Source organism: Gekko japonicus, unplaced genomic scaffold (genome assembly GCF_001447785.1).
Source record: "Gekko japonicus isolate JY-2015 unplaced genomic scaffold, Gekko_japonicus_V1.1 scaffold78, whole genome shotgun sequence".
Taxonomy (NCBI): Eukaryota; Metazoa; Chordata; class Lepidosauria; order Squamata; family Gekkonidae; genus Gekko; species Gekko japonicus.
Genome location: NW_015165236.1, coordinates 698,321 through 717,860, shown reverse-complemented (window position 1 = coordinate 717,860; position 19,540 = coordinate 698,321). Strand labels below are relative to the sequence as shown.

General features: G+C 52.7%; 1 protein-coding gene across 3 annotated transcripts in view; it reads left to right on the top strand.

Moving 5' to 3' along the window:
* MYH11 (myosin, heavy chain 11, smooth muscle) overlaps window positions 1-19,540 on the top strand; it is a 121,142-nt gene that overhangs the window by 59,058 nt on the left and 42,544 nt on the right. For all 3 annotated transcript variants that reach the window (XM_015409942.1, XM_015409941.1, XM_015409943.1), the window contains 7 exons: window positions 5,081-5,179; window positions 7,330-7,473; window positions 11,405-11,500; window positions 12,874-12,992; window positions 13,142-13,294; window positions 14,668-14,841; window positions 18,374-18,547. In XM_015409942.1, coding sequence (XP_015265428.1) covers window positions 5,081-5,179; window positions 7,330-7,473; window positions 11,405-11,500; window positions 12,874-12,992; window positions 13,142-13,294; window positions 14,668-14,841; window positions 18,374-18,547 — 959 coding nt within the window. The remainder of the gene's footprint in view (window positions 1-5,080; window positions 5,180-7,329; window positions 7,474-11,404; window positions 11,501-12,873; window positions 12,993-13,141; window positions 13,295-14,667; window positions 14,842-18,373; window positions 18,548-19,540) is intronic.

Here is a 19,540-nt window from a genome sequence, read left to right as displayed (position 1 = left end):
TCCCTCCTCGTGCTTCACCCCCCCCCCCCCCCCGTCTCGCCAGCTCCCCCTCCCCCTTTTTTCAATAATGATGCAACCTGACTTCAGCTTTCTGTAAACTCCACATGTTTGCTCCGAGGAAAGCAATATAAATATTTGCAGTAAAATGTGATTTAATGCAAGGATGGCTGCCAGCCACCACGGCCTTTTTCCTTTTGGTTGTGTTTACACAAATGGGCTTTGTTTAAACAGAGAAACAAATAACTGGATGCTTTCAACCGTAGCAGGCATTCTCTACAAGAATTAGTGTGGTCCTAAACAGGGACTCAGAGGTGGCTCAGAGGTTAAGACGCTGAGCTGCAGACCAGAAGGTCTGTAGTTCAGCAGTTCGAGACCCGAGTGCCGCCTGACGGAGTGAGCTCCCGTCTCTGGCCCCAGCTCCTGCCAACCTAGCAGTTCGAAAGCAAGACATTGCAAGTAGATAAATAGCTACCACTTCGGTGGGAAGGTAACAGCGTTCCGTGCGCCTCGGCGTCTAATCATGCCAGCCGCATGACAACGGAGAAGTCTCCGGACAGCGCTGGCTCTTCGGCTTGGAAACAGAGATGAGCACCGCAACCCTAGAGTCTAATTCGACTGGCTTTCGAGCAAGGGAACCTTTATCTTTACCTAAACAGGGTTGCACTGTTATCCACCCATTGACTTCACTTGATGTAGACCAGTAGACCCTAGATCTGTAATACTTTTTAAATTACGATCTAAATTTATCACAAAGATGGTGTGCGAGCTTTTGAGCTCCCTGGAGATCCGTGTCAGGCAAGGTGTCCGGTGCAAAAACAACAAAAATGTTTCAGTTTCAGTTTAGTTTATTGTAATTAGCCATTGGCTGTTACAAAATAGAAATTGTGAACAAACTATAAGTTAATATCAGGATATATAAAAGTGCCAGAAATCAATGACAAAATGTGACTAATTTAATACAGTAGCCTGAATAATGCCCCTTCTCAATGCCACCTTGGAAGGTATATTCTTTACAGCAAGGGCATATAATGAAACTTTATAAGAGACGTATGCATCAATGTCAGATAACAAAAATGAAATTTTATCCCTCAGCTGGGTAAGCACTAAGACCAGGTAAACTACCTGCTAAAAATTTAGCCCTCGGACTAGAATACAGTGGGCAAAAGAGGATATAGGGAGGTAAGTTCTTGAGTACGTGGGTGCCACAAATACATAGACGATGGAAACAACAAATATGTGGCAGGTGGGGGGGGGAGAGGGTAAGAGAAAAGGGTTCTCAGGGCATGATGGGAAAGTACCCGCCTTACCCTTTTTTGTACAGCAGACCCTGCACCGTTGTGCCAATGAAGTCTGCAACACATTGTGACGCCCCAAAAACCCTGCAAGTTGGGATTTCCCCCTCATGCCCAGAACTTCTGTTTCTCCTCCCCTCTTTATGCTTTTCAAGGGTTTTTTTCCATCCAGCCAGACGAAGGGTTCAAGAGAACTCAAAAGTCTGCGATCGCTCTTCAAGTGCCAGCGAGTCTCTTCGAACAGATGGTGACCCTGTCATGCGATGGATTCAGGTGGGGTCGCCGTGCGGGTCTGAAACAGCAGAACAACGTTTGAGTCCCTAGGGGCACCTTGAAGACCAACCAAGTTTTATTCACGGTATATGCTTTTGTGCACACACACCCACACTTCTTCAGAGGCATTGAAATGGAATTTGTGAGTCCAGACATATGGAGGAGTGTGCGCGAACACGAAAGCTTATCCTGTGAATAAAACTCTGTGGGTCTTAAAGGTGCCTGCCTGGACTAAGAACATCAGAGAAGCCAGTGTTGGATCAGGCCAATGGCCCCTCCAGTCCAACACTCTGTGTCACACAGTGGCCAAAAGCACCAGGTGCCATCAGGAGGTCCAGTAGTGGGGCCAGGACACTAGGAGCCCTCCCACTGTTGCCCCCCCTCCCCAAGCACCAAGAAAACAGAGCATCCTTTGCCCCAGACCGAGAGTTCCTATTGCCAGTGTGGTGTCATGGTTAAGTGTGCAGACTCTAATCTGGGAGAACCGAGTTTGATTTCCCACTCCTCCTCCACTTGCACCTGGCTGGATGACCTTGGGCAAACCATAGTTCTGTCAGAGCTGTCCTTGAAAAAGAGCAGTTTCTGTCAAGAACTCTCTCAGCCCCACCCACCTCACAGGGTGTCTGTTGTGGGGAGGGGAAGGGAAAGGAGTTTGTCAGCCGCTCTGAGCCTCCGTTGGGTAGTGAAGGGCAGGCTATAAATCCAATCTCTTCTCTTCTACCTCGTGGCTAAGAGCTACTGATGGCCCTCTGCTCCATATGTTTATCTAATTCCCTCTTATAAGAACATAAGAAAGGCCAATGTTGGATCAGGCCAGTGGCCCATCCAGTCCAACACTCTGTGTCACACAGGGGCCAAAAATACCAGGTGCCCTCAGGAGGTCCAGCAGTGCGGCCAGAACTCCAGAAGCCCTCCCATTGCTGCCCCCCCCAAGCACCAAGAATACAGAGCATCCCTTGCCCCAGACCAAGAGTTCCTATTTATACCTTGTGCCCCAGACATAAGAACATAAAAGAAGCCAATTTTGGTTCAGGCCAATGGCCCATCCAGTCCAACTAGGGTTGCCAAATGGGCCCGGGGGGCGGGGAATCCCCCGCTTCGGAGCCCCGATTTCCGCCCCGGCGGAATCGGGGCCCAGAGGAACCCCGCCCCCGAAGCGACGCAGTCACGTTGCTGACGTTGGGGGCGTGGCTGAGCTCGTTGGGGGCGTGGCACGCGCCCGAAACGAACTCCCAGACACTGCCGAGGCTCCCCCGCTCCGAGGGGTAAGTGGATTTGGCAACCCTTAGTCCAACACTTATTGTGTCACACAGTGGCCAAAAATACCAGGGGCCATTGGGAGGTCCAGCAGTGGGGCCGGGACACTAGAAGCCCTCCCACTGTTGCCCCCCCCCCAAGCACCAAGAATACAGAGCATCCCTTCCCCCAGACCGAGAGTCTCCTATCTATACCTTGTGGCTAATGGCCACTCAAGGACCTCTGCTCCATATAAAGAACATAAGAGAAGCCAGTGTTGGATCAGGCCAATGGCCCATTCAGTCCAACACTCTGCGTCACACAGTGGCCAAAAATACCAGGTGCCATCAGGAGGTCCAGCAGTGGGGCCAGAACTCCAGAAGCCCTCCCACTGTTGCCCCCCCCCCAGCACCAAGAACACAGAGCATCCCTTGCCCCAGACTGAGGGTTCCTATCTATACCTTGTGGCTAAGAGCCATAGATGGACCTCTGCTCTGTTCTTCTATCTGTTCTTCTATCACGTAATGACCTCCAAAACGTCACTGACTGCCTTGCTCAGGTCTTGATTATTTCTAACAAAAAAAAAGTGTCACCGAATATCTGTTTCTGATCTTTCCCCCTGCCGTGGATGGGATGCCTACCAGCTTTGCCCAAGCTCTGCATCTCCCAAATCGACTAGAACGGCTCCCTCTGGCAAGACATTTATTCATGAAAACGTGCCTGTCCCCCCTTTCCTTGTAGTTCAAGGCAGCTGGCCACGATAGTTAAAAAACATTATCAGTTTTAACACCGAAAATAAAACGGCAACCCCCAAATCTGTCCCCCCCCCTTCCTTCAAAGATGCCTGCGCTCCAACCCCCCCCCCCCCCCAAGCCCCGGCAAATGGGCAGGCCTTGCAGCGCGTCCCGAAGATCTCTGAGGAGGGGGACACCGTGGAAAAGGCCCAGGCTCTGGTCCATGCCAGACGGGCCGCCCCAAGCGGTGCAGTAGCCCTGACCCGGATATTCCAGGCTAGCCAGATCTCGTCAGAGCTCAGAAGCGAAGCAGGGTCGGCCCTGGCTTGCTTTTAGAAGGGCGACCTCTAAGGAATATCAGGGCCGGGACGCAGAGGCCGGCCGGCCACGGCAAACCATCCCTGAAACCTCTCTTGCCTCAAAAGCAAGTCTAGCTCGCCACCTAGTGGCTCATAATGCTAAAAGAGCTAGCCCTTTCTTCTGCCGGATAAACTTAGGATCTCCTGGGGTTGGGATTCTTTTGAGTAAGTCAGCAGAGTATTAAGAACTCGTGGGCACTCCATGAAATTGCTGAGCGGTCGGGTTAGAACGGATAAAAGGAAGTCCTTTTTCACCAAGAGAGTGATTCACACTTGGAATTCACTGCCACAGGAGGTGGTGGTGGCTACAAGCATGGACGGCTTCAAAAGGGAATTAAATAAGCATATGGAGCAGAGGTCCATCAGTGGCTATTAGCCATAAGGTATAGATAGGCACTCTGGGGCAAGGGATGCTCTGTTTTCTTGGTGCTTAGGGGGGGGGGGTCAACAGTGGGAGGGCTTCTAATGTCCTGGCCCCACTGGTGGACCTCCTGATGGCCCCTGGTATTTCTGGCCACTGTGTGATACAGAGTGTTGGACTGGATGGGCCTTTGGCCTGATCCAACATTGGCATCTCTTATGTTCTTATGTTCTTATGTTTAAGAGACTGAGTCCATGGTGTGTATTAAAATATAAAAGTTTACTATAAACCTAACATGGGGAAAAGGTACACAGGATATAAAATAACAAAGAGCTAATATGGCTACATCCTTACAGCTAAAAGGTAAAACGGGAAGAGCCGAATGGCGTCTCCTTTTCTGGTCAGAACAAAGAACGGGAGGAGAAGCCAATATGCTAAACACTTGACACCTTGGTTTCCAATCAGACTAGCAAACTAGCTCCAAAGTTCCCGGGCACTCTATTGTCTAAACAGATTGGTTACAAACAAACATGTGACTTAACAAACATCATTAACCCTGTAAATACAGAAGTGTTTTGACTTGTAACACCCAACACCTAGCTATAGCACACACACTGCCATACGATGATAATAATAATCGTTATTAGTGGTGGGGGAGATGACACGTGGCTGCCTGGTGACCGAAGCTGTGCACAGGAAGGAGACCGTCCTTCCCAGAGGAGGGTCCCAAAGCTCTTAGCGATGCTTGGCAGAGACCTCCCGCGGCCAGAAGGTCCGGCCGCCCGTCTCCTGTTCAGCCCCTGCTTCCTTAACAGACATGGACAGACCTGCTGGAGAAGTCCCGCGCCATCCGCCAGGCCAAGGAAGAACGGACCTTCCACATCTTTTACTATATGATCGCTGGGGCCAGTGACAAAATGAAGGGTACGTTTTTAATCGGGTTGCCGGGTCCCCCCGGCCACCGGCAGGGGGTTCGGCGGGAGTACGGTGGCCAGAAGGCCTGCGATAACGCTGCCCTTTGGCAACGGTGGCTCAGAGGTTAAGACGCCGAGCTGCAAACCAAAAGGTCGGTAGCTCGGCAGTTCGAGACCCGAACTGCCGAGTTCTGTCAGAGCTGTTCTTGAAAAGGGCAGTTTCTCTCAGAGCTCTCTCAGCCCCACCAACCTCACAGGGTGCCTGTTGTGGGGAAGGGAAAGGAGTTTGTAAGCCGCTCTGGGACTCCGAGTGAAGGGCGAGGTATAAATCTAATCCCTTCTCTTCTTCTAATCTGGGAGAACTGGGTTTGATTCCCCACCTCTCCACATGCATCTGCTGGTGTGACCTTGGTTCAGTCACAAGCTCTCTCAGAACTGTTCTCTGAAGGGCAGTCCTCGAAAGAGCTCTCTCAGCCCCACCTGCCTCACAGGGTGTCTGTTGTGGGGAGGGGAAGGGAAAGGAGATGGTAAGCCGCTCTGGGACTCCTTTGGGTAGTGAAGGGCCATGGGGTGTAGATCCAATCTCCTCCTCCTCCTCCTCCTCCTCCTTCTTCCCTGGCAGAATTATTATGTTTCTGAGCTGCAGCATCACTAAGTTATGCAAATTCGGTATAGTTGCATATATTTTTTTCATTTCCGTGCATAATATAAGCAAGCAGCTAGTCAAACAGAAGGCGATAAGCAGAGCCCTATATCCAGATGGATCAGTCTTATGCAGGAAAGGCAGTGTAGCATAGTGGTTAGAGCGTTGGACCAGACTTTGGTAGACCTGGGTTCGAATCCCCTCTCTGCCATGGAAGCTCACTGGGTAACCCTGGGCCAGACACTCTCTTCTCAGCCTAATCTACCTCACAGGGTACCTTCTGCGTGCCCAGGGCTTTAGAAAACAGGTTTGGCACAAGGCAGGCCATAGGAGGAGGGGAGGAAGGAAGAGAGAACCAAGGCAGGGAGGGGAATGAAGAAGCATTCCGTTGCGGTGGGGCTGTGGCTCAGTTGTAGAGCCCTGGCCGTGCAAGAAAATCAGAGAGCGGCTCACAGATAGGCAGTAAAGTAAGGGTGCCAACTCCACCCTTGGAAATTCCTGGAGATTTGGGGGTGGTGCCGGGGAGGGAGGGCGTTCACACAGTTTGAGGGAGGGCGTTCACACAGATGGTATGCCGTAGAGCAGGGCTGTCGAACTCATTTGTTACGAGGTCCAGATCGGACATAAATGAGGCCTTGTCGGGCCGGGCCACGCGTGCCATAAAATGTATCGCCAGGTAGCGGAGATATAAACTTCATAAAGGACACAGACAAAACACAGTTAAAGATTTTTTAAAAAAACTTTAAATGAAACATTAAAAATGTGGTGCTTTACCAGACCCTCTCAATCGCACCGGAGAGGCTTAGCCTGTCTATTTCTCCTGTGCGATTGACAGAGTCTGGTAAAGTAAGCGGTGATGTAGCAGCAGCAGAACTGGAAAAGGAAGCAGGAAACAGCCTGATCTGCCCCCCCCCCCACACCGCATATTTGACACCCCTGCTGTAGAGTCTGTCCTTTGAAGCTGCCATTTCCTCCAGGAGAACTGATCTCCGTAGTCTAGAGACTAGTTGTTCATTCCAGGGGAACTTCAGCCCTTAGAACCAGGAACTCATTAGCATATTAGGAACTCATTAGCATATTAGGCCACACCCAACAGCAGGAACTCTTTAGCATATTGGGCCACACCCCTGACAGCACAGCTCATTGGCATATTAGGCCACCCCCCCATGTTACCAGAAGTGTGCTCACCCAGCCACACCCACCTTTTGCTTGTTATTCTGTTGACCTTGTTTGTTGTCCAAACCCAGGGCCTTTTTTTGTAGCAGGAACTCCTTTGCATGTTAGGCCACACACCGCTAATGTAGCCAATCCTAATGAGTTTCTGCTGTTGGGTGTGGCCTATTATGCTAACGAGTTCCTGCTGGGCGTGGCCAACTTGGGAGCCAGCCGGAACTCCGTTCCTGTGCGTTCCTGCCCAAAAATAGCCCTGCTTAGAACTAGTGCTGCGGGGGGGGGTGTTGACCCCAGGCCAGGGGGCTTCCTCTGGCTCCCCTCACCCTGCCGCCTTTGCCTTCCAGATGAGCTGCTGCTGGAAGGCTTCAACAACTACACGTTCTTGTCCAACGGCTACGTGCCCATCCCCTCTCAGCAAGACGACGAGATGTTCCAGGAGACCCTGGAGGCCATGGGCATCATGGGGTTCAATGAAGAGGAACAAGTCGGTGAGTGGGACTGGCTGGGAGGGGGCCGTCTCTGCTCCTCCCCCCCCCCCGCTTTCAAAACTGAGATCTTGGCTGGTTCTCTTTCCTTCACCGTAGAGACCGACAAGACTTGGGAGGGGAGGGTATGAGCTTTTGAGAGTCAAAGCCCCGTTGCGGAGGGGAGGGACGGATAGAAATTGGATGGATGGATGAATAGAAGCTTCCTTCATCACAGAATCACAGAGTTGGAAGGGGGTCCTAGAGGCCATCTACTCTAACCCCCTGCTCAGTGCAGGATCAGCCTAGAGCAGTGGTGGTGAACCTATGGCACAGGTGCCAGAGGTCGCACTCAGAACCCTCTCTGTGGGCACGCGTGCCATCGCCCCAGCCAGGCCCACACCAGGCCCGTAGCCCGCGTGGGGCCAACGGGGCCCGCCCCCCGCTAGTTTTACGGGCCCCCTCCCTCCCGATCCTCTGCTCCCCCCCGCCCATTGCCGGCCCTGGTCCCTCGGGCCGGGATGCAAGAGCCGAGCCCCCGCCCCCCCAAGAACACTTTCATCTCTCCCCCCGTCCCTCCAGCTGCTGCAGCTCGCTCGCCTCTATCCCTTTCCGTGCTGCAGACGGAGGAGACGGGCTTCCTCCCCCTCCTCCCCCCACTACGCGCTTTTAATTTATTGCGTGGAGAAGTTATTGAGGGGTGCCCCACACCATCATTAAAGTGTCGAATTCTCTGCCAAATAATTTTAAGTAAATGAAAGCATTTGGGATTGCTTTCCTTACTTTGTTTGGATCATCTTAAGTTAATGTAGGAGTTGTTTTTTCTAAAGTAAAACCTCAGTATTCAGGTTAAATTGCCGTGTTGGCACTTTGCGATAAATAAGTGGGTTTTGGGTCGCAGTTTGGGCACTCGGTCCCATCACTGGCCTAGAGCATCCCTGACAAGGGTCTGTCCAGATGCTGCTTGAAGACTGCCAATGACGGGGGGGCTCACCACCTCCCTAGGCAGCTGATCCCACTGTTGCAGAACTCTCAATGTTGCAGAACTCTGTCAAAATGTTTTTCCTAAGCCAGTTTGGTGTCGTGGTGAAGTGCGCGGACTCTAATGTGGGTGAACCGCGTTTGATTCCCCACGCCTCCACTTGCACCTGGCTGGATGGCCTTGGGCAAGCCGTAGTTCTGATAAGAGCTGTCCTTGAAAAAGAGCAGTTCCTGTCAGAGCTCTCTCAGCCCCACCTACCTCACGGGGAGGGGAAGGGAAAGGAGTCTGCAAGCCGCTCTGAGACACCTTTGGGAAGTGAAGGGCCACGGGGTATAAATCCAATCTCCTCCTCCTCCTAAGATCCAGCCGGTTCCTTCTCGCCCTGAATTTAAGCCCATTCTTGCGAGTCCCCTCCTCTGCTGCCAACAGGAACAGCTCCCTGCCCTCCTCTGAGTGACAACCCTTCAAAGACTTCAAGAGAGCTGTCAGGACCCCCTCAGCCTCATAGAATCATAGAAACACAGGATTGGAAGGGGCCCTAGAGGCCATCCAGTCCAGCCCCCTGCCCAATGCAGGACCAGCCTAGAGCATCCCTGACAAATATTCATCCAGCCTCTTCTTGAAAGCTGCCAGTGAAGGGGAGCTAAAACCATCTCCCTAAGCAGCTGATTCCACTCTTGCAGGACTCTCACTGCAAAAAAGCTTTTCCTTATATCCAGCAAGTACCTTCCCGCCCTTAATTTAAACCCATCCTTGCAAATCCTGTCCTCTGCTGCCAAGAGGAACAGCTCCCTGCCCTCCTCTAGGGGACAGACCTCCAAATACTTCAAGAGAGCAATCCTGTCCTCAACCTCCTCTTCTCCAGACTAAACATTCCCAAGTCCCTCGGCCTTTCCTCACAGGGCTTCTTGGTCTCCAAGCCCCTGATTATCCTCATCGCTCTCCTCCGCACCCGCTCCGCTCTGTCCACATCCTTTTTGACTTGAGGCCTCCAGAACTGCACACGATACTCCAGGTGCAGCCTGATCCATGCAGTGTACAGCGGGACTATGACATCTTGCGGTCTGGATGTTATTCCTCTGTCGATACACCCCAAGATCGCATTAGCCTTTTTTGTCGCTGCATCACACTGGCTGCTCATACTTAACTTACGGCTCACCCGTTCCCCAAGATTTTTTTCATACACACTGCTACCCAGAAGTGTATCAGATGCCAAATGAATCAATGGATCTTTCCGTGACACGTTCCACTAACGCTTCCAAACCTTGCCGTGTCCCCCGCACAGCAAGGCAGTGGCCAGAATGACTGGATGGGGGGAGAAAAATAAAGCAGAGGTTCGGCGGCACCTTAAAGACTGACAGCATTTATCCCACCAGCAGTGCTCCCTCTAAGCTGTAGAGCCTTGTGAGCAAAAAATTCTACTTTGTGAGCTACCACTGGCATTAAAGTTGTGAGCGAGCGATTTGGCTGCTGCATAACTTAGTTTGCTCTGAAGCCCATCCTTCCTGAGCGATGACAAAAAAGTGTGAGCCGGAGGCTAGAAAACTGTGAACTGGCTCACACTAACTCAGCTTAGAGGGAACACTGCCCACCCACCAGCACGAGTTTCCGTGAGACAGAGCTCACTTCCAAAGCATCTGAAGAAGCCAGCACTGACTCCGAAGACGTTCATGCTGAAATAAACATTGTTCGTCGTTAAGGGCCCGCTGGACATCTGCTTTATTTGGCTACAGTTCCTGGATGGGGAAGACCCAGGCTTCGATTATCCAGCATGCCGACACTCTCGTACCTGGGGACAGCTCCCTGCCTTTGGTATCTGCACAGAGCCTGTGCTTCTCAAACCAAGCTTGTGACTCTTCAATAATAGTCAGGGAGAGCACCAGAGAAAAACATGTCCTTGCGCGGGAGTTTTAAGGCCACAGAGAGAGCCCCTTCTGGCCGTCTCATCGACCAAAGATGCTTGTTTGGTGGATACGTGAGAGGAGGAGGCCTTTCCACAACTATGAGACGCCCTCCCCAACAGAGGTGCGCCAGGCCCCCTCACTTCCGATCTTTAGTTGGCAGCTGCAGAGGGATTTATTTTGGACTGCGTTCGATGAAAGGAGTCCTACATTGTGATTTTAAATTTCGGTTTGGTGTCGTCAGAGTCCCGCAGCAATCAGTCTCAGCAACGTTCCTTCGGAAGGATCACGTTTATCGAGTACAGTAAAGGCAGGTCACCTGTGCTCACGTTCCGTGTTAGATCTAACTCCGCAGGCGGGGAAAGGGGGAAGTTATACAAGATTCAAAGTGGGGTCCCCCGATGGAATCGGGCCAATCAGAAGATGAACTGCAGCGCGCCTAAACTCGCGGGTTCACATTCCCAGCAGAGCGAGAGGAGCAAGGTATCAAGGGCACAAGCCCAGGCTAAGAGATAAGACAGGCGAAAGAAATGAAAGTTAACATTTCAGCACTTGAAGATGTTCACCCAACAGCAGTCTCCTACCTCCCCCCCAGTTACAATGGCAGCGTAGCTGACTGAGGTTCTTTAACGTTTCGTTAATGCATTTGATTAATATCGTAAGCCGTCTCAAGAAAGGAAGAAAGGCGGCTGACGGTGTTCCCTCTAAGATGAGTTAGTGTGAGCTAGCTCTGGTTTTTAGCCTCCAGCTCACACCTTTTTTTGTCTTAGCTCAGGAAGGCTGGCTCCAGAGCAAGCTAATTTCTGCAGGGGCCAAATCGCTTGCTCACAACTTTCATGCCAGCAGCTCACAAAGTAGAATTTTTCGCTCACAAGACTCCACAGCTTAGAGGGAGCGTCGCCAACAAATATTTTAAATAAAGACAAAAAGAGACGTTGGGGAAGGCGCAAAGGGTGACGCGCGCTCATCTTTCAGATGGGCTCTGCCCAACTTGTATCTCCTTGGGGGACGGCAAATGCAAGAAGATTCTGTGTGTCTGTGTGTCGAACAGTTCTCTTTGGTATCCCCACAGCCATGCTGAGAGTCGTATCGTCCGTTCTCCAGCTTGGTAACATCGTCTTTAAGAAAGAGAGGAACACCGACCAGGCCTCTATGCCGGACAACACAGGTAAGCCGGACTGCTGCTGGCTGCCTTTGACAGCACATATCCAGCCAGGGCTTCGCCAGCTGCACTGGCTCCAGGTTGAGTCGGGTCCCAGGTGCTGGTATTACCCTTCAGAGCCCTAAATGGTCTGGCGCCAGTGGACTTCCGGGACCACATGTTATACCCCCCCCCCCCGAGAGCATTACGCTCTGCGGAGCAAAACCTCACGGTGTTCCCTGGCCCGAAAGAGACCCAGTCGTCCTCGGCCAGAGCCAGGGTCTTTTCGACCCTGTTGCTGGCCCTGGTGGAACTTTCTGCCTAGACGTCCGTGTCTGGCGGGACCTGGTTGAATTCTGCAGGTCCTGTAAGCCACAGATATTCCGCCAGGCCCGCGGTTGAGGACGGCAGCGGTTTCTCATCCAGCCTGGCCTCCTTCAGTTCCCCCATCCCCCACGGGGAAAGGGTACAAATTGGCATCCAACGCCATGTGAACTACTTGTGATTTGGACTGTACTGTTTTAGTTTAGATGCACAGTTGTTTTAACCCAAATTTTGTTATCATTGATCGATTCGTATATGTATTTATTGATTGTTGTGCACCGCTCTGAGCCCTTCAGAGCCAGTTTGGTGAGGTGGTTGAGTGCGCGGACTCCAATCTGGGAGAACCGGGTTTGATTCCCCACTCCTCCACTTGCATCTGGCAGGATGACCTCGGGCAAGCCACAGTTCTGACAAGAGCTGTCCTTGAAAAAGAGCAGTTTCTGTCAAGAGCTCTCTCTGCCCCACCTACCTCACAAGGTGTCTGTTGAGGGGAGGGGAAGGGAAAGGAGTTTGTAAGCCGCTCTGAGACTCCGAGTGAAGGGTGAGGTATAAATCCAATCTCTCCTCCTCCTCCTCCTCCTTCTTCTGTAGTGGTTAGGTGCACAGACTCTAATCTGGGAGAACCGGGTTTGATTCCCCACTCCTCCACTTGCAGCTGGCTGGAAGACCTTGGGCAATCCGTAGTTCTGTCAGAGCTGTTCTTGAAAGGGCAGTCCTTGAAAGAGCTCTCTCAGCCCTACCGACCTCACAGGGTGTCTGTTGTGGGGAGGGGAAGGGAAAGGAGTTTGTAAGCCGCTCTGAGACTCCTTTGGGTAGTGAAGGGCTGGTTATACATCCAATCTCCTCCTCCTCCTCCTCCTCCCTTCGTGGGGAGGGCAGCCCACAAATCAAATACTTGGTGAGTTTCCCCCCATAAGACTTGTCCAGAGCCATGCGGGGACGGTCAACTGACCGCCCTGGCCGATTGGCTGGTGTCTTCGCAGCAAAGGGATCGATGTGCTTTTGGTTGTACACCTGACCCCTCTTACTTGCGCTTGAAACGAGGGCGATGTGACCTGTCGATTCCCTTCTTCCAGCTGCACAGAAGGTGTGCCACCTGATGGGTATCAACGTGACGGACTTCACCCGGGCGATCCTGACCCCGAGGATCAAGGTGGGGAGAGACGTCGTCCAGAAAGCTCAGACCAAAGAACAGGTGAGGACCTTTCCCTCCTTGGATTCCTGCCTGCCTGCTCACAGACGGTTTCGGTGCTCCGGTTGAGTTCCCGGTCTGTAGCCCCCAGATACAGTCCGGAGAGAGACTCCGGTGGCGTTTCCCTTTTCATTCTCTGCCCTCCTCCGCAGGCCGACTTCGCCATAGAGGCTTTGGCCAAAGCGACGTACGAACGCTTGTTCCGCTGGATTCTCAGTCGGGTCAACAAGGCCCTCGACAAAACCAAAAGGCAGGGAGCGTCTTTCTTGGGGATTCTGGATATCGCCGGCTTTGAGATTTTCGAGGTACCTCCTGTTTATTCAGCCCTAGATTTACAAGAGAGATTGAACCGCGGGCTGTGTCACTTACTTGTGTTCTTCAGGGGAAACAAACCCTTTCCACCCTGTTCAGAGTTTTATAAACTTCTTTGCCGTGGTCGTGCCGTGCTGTAGCCTCGCACCGGATCAGGTCTCTCTGCAGCTCCTCTCAAAGCCATGCATGACCTCCTTGCTGAATTCTGTAGCTCGACAACCTTTTCCCAAACTTAAAAATTCCCCCAAGTTTCTGGTTTACTTTGATCTAAAAATATATAGAAGGAGGAGGAGGAGGAGAAGGAGGTGATGATTGGATTTATACCCTATGAAGAAAGGTTAAAACGCTCCGGTTCTTTAGCGTGGAGAAACGATGGCTGAGGGGTGACATGATTGAGGTTTATAAGATTATGCATGGGAAAGAGCAGGTAGAGAAAGAGGCACTTTTCTCCCTTTCTCACAAGACAAGAACTCGTGGGCATGAAATTGCTGAGTCCTTCTTCACCCCAAGAGTGCTTAACACATGGAATTCATTGCCACAGGAGGTGGCGGCAGCTACAAGCCTGGACGGCTCCAACAGGGAATTAGATAAGCATATGGAGCAGAGGTCCATCAGTGGTTATTAGCCATAAGGTATAGATAGGAACTCTCGGTCTGATGCAAGTGATGCTCTGTATTCGTGGTGCTTGGGGCGGGAGCAACAGTGGGAGGGCTTCTAGTGTCCTGGCCCCACTGCTGGACCTCCTGAGGGCACCTGGTCTTTTTGGCCACTGTGTGACAGAGTGTTGGACTAGATGGGCCGTTGGCCTGATCCAGCATTGGCTTCTCTTATGTTCTTGGTGCAGTGGTTAAGTGCACGGACTCTAATCTGGGAGAACCCACTCCTCCACTTGCACCTGGCTGGATGACCTTGGGCAAGCCATAATTCTGGCACAGCTGCTCTCGAAAAAGAGCAGTTTCTGTTAGAGTTCTCCCAGCCCCACCTACCTCACAGGGTGTCTCTTGTGGGGAGGGGAAGGGAAAGAAGTTTGAAAGCCGCTCTGAGACACCAATCTCCTCCTCCTCCTCCTCCCTTACAATCTCCTTTCCCTTCCCCTCCCCACAACAGACACCCTTTGAAGTAGGTGGGGGCTGAGAGAGCTCTCTTGAGGACTGCCCTTAAGAGAACAGCTCTGAGAGAACTTGTGCCTGATCCAAGGTCACATCAGCAACTGCATCATGTAGAGGAGGAGCGGGGGAATCAAACCCGGTTCCCCCAGATTAGAGTCTGCGCTCCTCACCGCTACACCAGACTGGCTTTCGTGTACACGTAACCATGTATACATGCACACGGCATCACCTTTTTCTCCAAATGCTCCCTTTTCCAGGTCAACTCGTTTGAGCAGCTATGCATCAATTACACGAACGAGAAGCTGCAGCAGCTCTTCAACCACACCATGTTCATCCTGGAGCAGGAGGAGTACCAGCGGGAGGGCATCGAGTGGAACTTCATTGACTTCGGCCTGGATCTGCAGCCCTGCATCGAGCTCATCGAAAGACCCGTAAGGCAGCCTTCGCCACGGGGCTGGAGGGGCAGTAACCTCCGGGGAAACCTCCAGTTAGGAGCCCAGGAGCTCAGCCTCCGAGTTCCTCTCAGGGCAGCCAATACCGCCTGTCACGGCTCAGGTGGGGTGTCCCCTGACGCTGCCACCACTCTGGCTCCAGGCTCCCTTGAGAAGGCCCAGAGCCCCCTCCCAAGACCTTCTGACCTCCCTTTTGGCCGAATAATAGGCGTGAGGACCAGGCAGAGTGAACAATGAAAATAGTTTATAAGAGGTCAAACAAACAAGGTGCAGAAATATAACAGTAAGTGGGTGAAAAGAAAAGAAATCAATGCCCTAATGCGTCTGAATATATACTGTCCCTAGCTCACTATTCCAAGTGGCCTTAGACTACTCACCCTTCCCGCAGGATGAGGGTCTCTTCCCTGCAGCAGCCTCAGTCCCTTCTGGCTCTGCCCTCTGGGAAGAAGAACAGCTCTTCCTGCTGCTCCAGATCTTCTATTCCAAGCCCTCCTCTTTTCCTATTGGTCAATTTTGGCTCCAAAACCTCTCAGGGGCTTCTGGGAGTTGTAGGCCCAGCCTCACCTACTGCTAGCCAGGCTCCCTGGGCCTAGTAGGCCTCTGGTGGCACAGCCCAGACCATGACACCCTTCCCCCTTTTTAACTGAAGACTGCTCAGGGTAATGCGATTTACCCTCCATCAGAATGTGCTGTTTTGTATTGATTAGCCGTCTTTCTTCTTTACGGATCTCCGTGCGGCTTAGAAGGGGCCGGGGTGGTTCAAATGGTTAAGATGCCGAAGCTGCAGACCGGAAGGTCTGTAGTTCGGCGGTTTGAGACCCGAGTGCCGCATGACGGAGTGAGCTCCTGTCTCCGGCCCCAGCTTCTGCCAACCTAGCAGTTCGAAAGCAAGAAATTGCAAGTAGGTAAATAGGGACCGCTTCGGTGGGAAGGTAACAGTGTTCCGTGCGCCTTGGTGTTTAGTCATGCCGGCCACATGACCATGGAAACGTCTTTGGACAGCACTGGATCTTCGGCTTGGAAACGGAAATGAGCGCCACAACCCTAGAGTCGGATTCGACTGGCTTTCGAGCAAGGGAGACCTTTACCTTATGCGGCTTAGAACATAGATAAAATGCATAAAATCCCCCCCCCCCCAATTTAATATCATGACTCACAACTGCTAGTAAACTTAGCCAAATGCGGCCGTAAATAAAAAACTGTCTTCCGCTCTTTGTTGTTGTAAGAGTATCATCTCAGCCAGGGAAATCTAGACTTCCCCGCCCCGCACAGCAGCTGTTTCAGCTTCGCTGTGATCTTTCCCGGAACGCTGCATCAAAGTGGTTTTTGGGAAAGATGGGAGCAAAAAATGAGATGGTGGACAGAACAATCCGAATGCCGTTAGGAAACGGGGCGGGGGGGGGGGACCAATTCCCAACAGTCTCAATAACGGGGCAAATAAGCCATGAGAAAAGCCCATCACTGGGAGACTGGGACAAGCAGTCTTCACATGGAGCTGCTTTAGGCTGAATCAGACCCTGGGCCCATCAAGGTCGGTATTGTCTTTTCAGACTGGCAGCTGCTTTTCAGGATCTCAGGCAGAGGTCTTTCCCATCACCTCCTGGCCGGTCCTTTTAACTGGAGATGCCAAGCAGTCTCACTGAGCCACAGCCCCTCTCTACAGTCCTCCAGGGTATCAGGCAGAGGTCTTTCCCATCACCTCCTGGCCGGTCCTTTTAACTGGAGATGCCAAGCAGTCTCACTGAGCCACAGCCCCTCTTTGCAGCTCTCCAGGGTCTCAGGTGGAGAGATGTCTTTCACTTCACCTACTGCCTAGTCCTTTTAACTGGAGATGCCAAGCAGTCTCACTGAGCCACAGCCCCTCTTTGCAGCTCTCCAGGGTCTCAGGTGGAGAGATGTCTTTCACTTCACCTACTGCCTAGTCCTTTTAACTGGAGATGCCAAGCAGTCTCACTGAGCCACAGCCCCTCTTTGCAGCTCTCCAGGGTCTCAGGTGGAGAGATGTCTTTCACTTCACCTACTGCCTAGTCCTTTTAACTGGAGATGCCAAGCAGTCTCACTGAGCCACAGCCCCTCTTTGCAGCTCTCCAGGGTCTCAGGTGGAGAGATGTCTTTCACTTCACCTACTGCCTAGTCCTTTTAACTGGAGATGCCAAGCAGTCTCACTGAGCCACAGCCCCTCTTTGCAGCTCTCCAGGGTCTCAGGTGGAGAGATGTCTTTCACTTCACCTACTGCCTAGTCCTTTTAACTGGAGATGCTGCTGGGGACTGAACCTGGGACCTTCTGCAGGCCAAGCAGAGGCTCTGCCACTGAGCCACGGCCCCTCTTGACAGCTCTCCAGGGTCTCAGATGGAGAGATGTCTTTCACTTCACCTACTGCCTAGTCCTTTTAACTGGAGATGCTGGGGACTGAACCTGGGACCTTCTGCATGCCAAGCAGAGGCTCTGCCGCTGAGCCACAGCCCCTCTTTGCAGCTCTCCAGGGTCTCAGGCGGAGGTCTTTCCCATCACCTCCTGCCTGATCCTTTTTAACTGGAGATGCTGCTGGGGATTGAACCTGGGACCTTCTGCATGCCAAGCAGAGGCTCTGCCGCTGAGCCACAGCCCCTCTTTGCAGCTCTCCAGGGTCTCAGGCGGAGGTCTTTCCCATCACCTCCTGCCTGATCCTTTTTAACTGGAGATGCTGCTGGGGATTGAACCTGGGACCTTCTGCATGCCAAGCAGAGGCTCTGCCGCTGAGCCACAGCCCCTCTTTGCAGCTCTCCAGGGTCTCAGGCGGAGGTCTTTCCCATCACCTCCTGCCTGATCCTTTTTAACTGGAGATGCTGCTGGGGACTGAACCTGGGACTTTCTGCATGCCAAGCAGAGGCTCTGCCGCTGAGCCACAGCCCCTCTTTGCAGCTCTCCAGGGTCTCAGGCGGAGGTCTTTCCCATCACCTCCTGCCTGATCCTTTTTAACTGGAGATGCTGCTGGGGACTGAACCTGGGACTTTCTGCATGCCAAGCAGAGGCTCTGCCGCTGAGCCACAGCCCCTCTTTGCAGCTCTCCAGGGTCTCAGGCGGAGGTCTTTCCCATCACCTCCTGCCTGATCCTTTTTAACTGGAGATGCTGCTGGGGACTGAACCTGGGACTTTCTGCATGCCAAGCAGAGGCTCTGCCGCTGAGCCACAGCCCCTCTTTGCAGCTCTCCAGGGTCTCAGGCGGAGGTCTTTCCCATCACCTCCTGCCTGATCCTTTTTAACTGGAGATGCTGCTGGGGACTGAACCTGGGACTTTCTGCATGCCAAGCAGAGGCTCTGCCGCTGAGCCACAGCCCCTCTTGACAGCTCTCCGGGGTCTCAGGTGGAGGTCAAAATGGGCAGCCCTCTTAGTCTGCCTGCAGCAGCAGAAAAGAGCCGGAGTCCAGGAGCACCTCAAAGACTAGCGAAACCTGTGGCCGGGGCAGGAGCTTGCGTGAGTCACGGCTCCGTCGTTTCTTCCTCACGGGCCGCTCTTGCCTCTTGCTCCAGAATAACCCCCCGGGCGTCCTGGCCCTTCTGGACGAGGAGTGTTGGTTCCCCAAGGCGACGGACACCTCTTTTGTGGAGAAACTGGTTCAGGAGCAGGGCAGCCACTCGAAGTTCCAGAAGCAGAAGCAGCTGAAGGACAAGACGGAGTTTGCCATCATCCATTACGCGGGGAAGGTACGACGCCGAGCTCAGCTCTCCCCTCGTAGGCCGAGTCTGGTCCTGGGTGGCCCGTAGCCAGGGGTTTTTTTTTTGGGTTGGGTGGGCATTTACATATTTAAAGGGGCCGTGAAGAAGAAGAAGAAGAAGAAAGAGGAGGGGGAGGAGGAGGAGGAGAAAGAGGAGGAGGGGGAGGGGGAGGAGGAGGAGGAGGAGGAGGAGGAGGAGGAGGAGGACGAGGTTAGATTTATACCCCGCCCTTCACTTGGAGTCTCAGAGCGGCTCACAAACTCCTCTCCCTTCCCCTCCCCACAACAGGCACCCTGTGCGGTCGATGGGGCTGAGAGAGCTCTGACACAAACTGCTCTTTTTCAAGGACAGCTCTTATCAGAACTACGGCTTGCCCAAGGTCACATCAGCAAGTGCGAGTGGAGTAGGAGTGGGGAATCAAACCCGGTTCTCCCAGAATAGAGTCTGCACACTTAACCACTACACCAAACTGGCTCTCAGTTTGACAGTTAATTAAATGACAGTTAATTAAATTAACCTGACCGCCTGTCTTTAAAGGGGGAGGCTCCGAGCCTGTTTCTAGCCCTTCCTTTCAAGGGACGGGGCAGCGAGCACGTCAGTTCCTAGGAAAAAATAGCTCAGAGGGCATTTAATTGCCTTCAGAAGGCATCTAAATGCCTTCTGAGTTCCCTCCCACAGGGCAAGAAAAAGGGCACCTTCAGTACATCTCCAACAATCCCCCTTTTCCGCTAGCCCAGTACCCCCTAGGTCATCATGGTCAAAAACAAGGTTTCTGGCATGGCTGTTTGTGGGGCAGGGCTTTTAATTAAGGGGGCGGGCCCCCGAAACGCCCCACCATACTTATGGGCCTGACCATACGTGACCTGCAGCAGCACGGGCCGGGGGCTACCTTTGCCCCCCGGGAATCCTCTGAGCATACAAACGTTTGGGATTTTGCCTTGCACTGTCTGAGTTTTCATGTATGGATGTGTAGTGACCAAC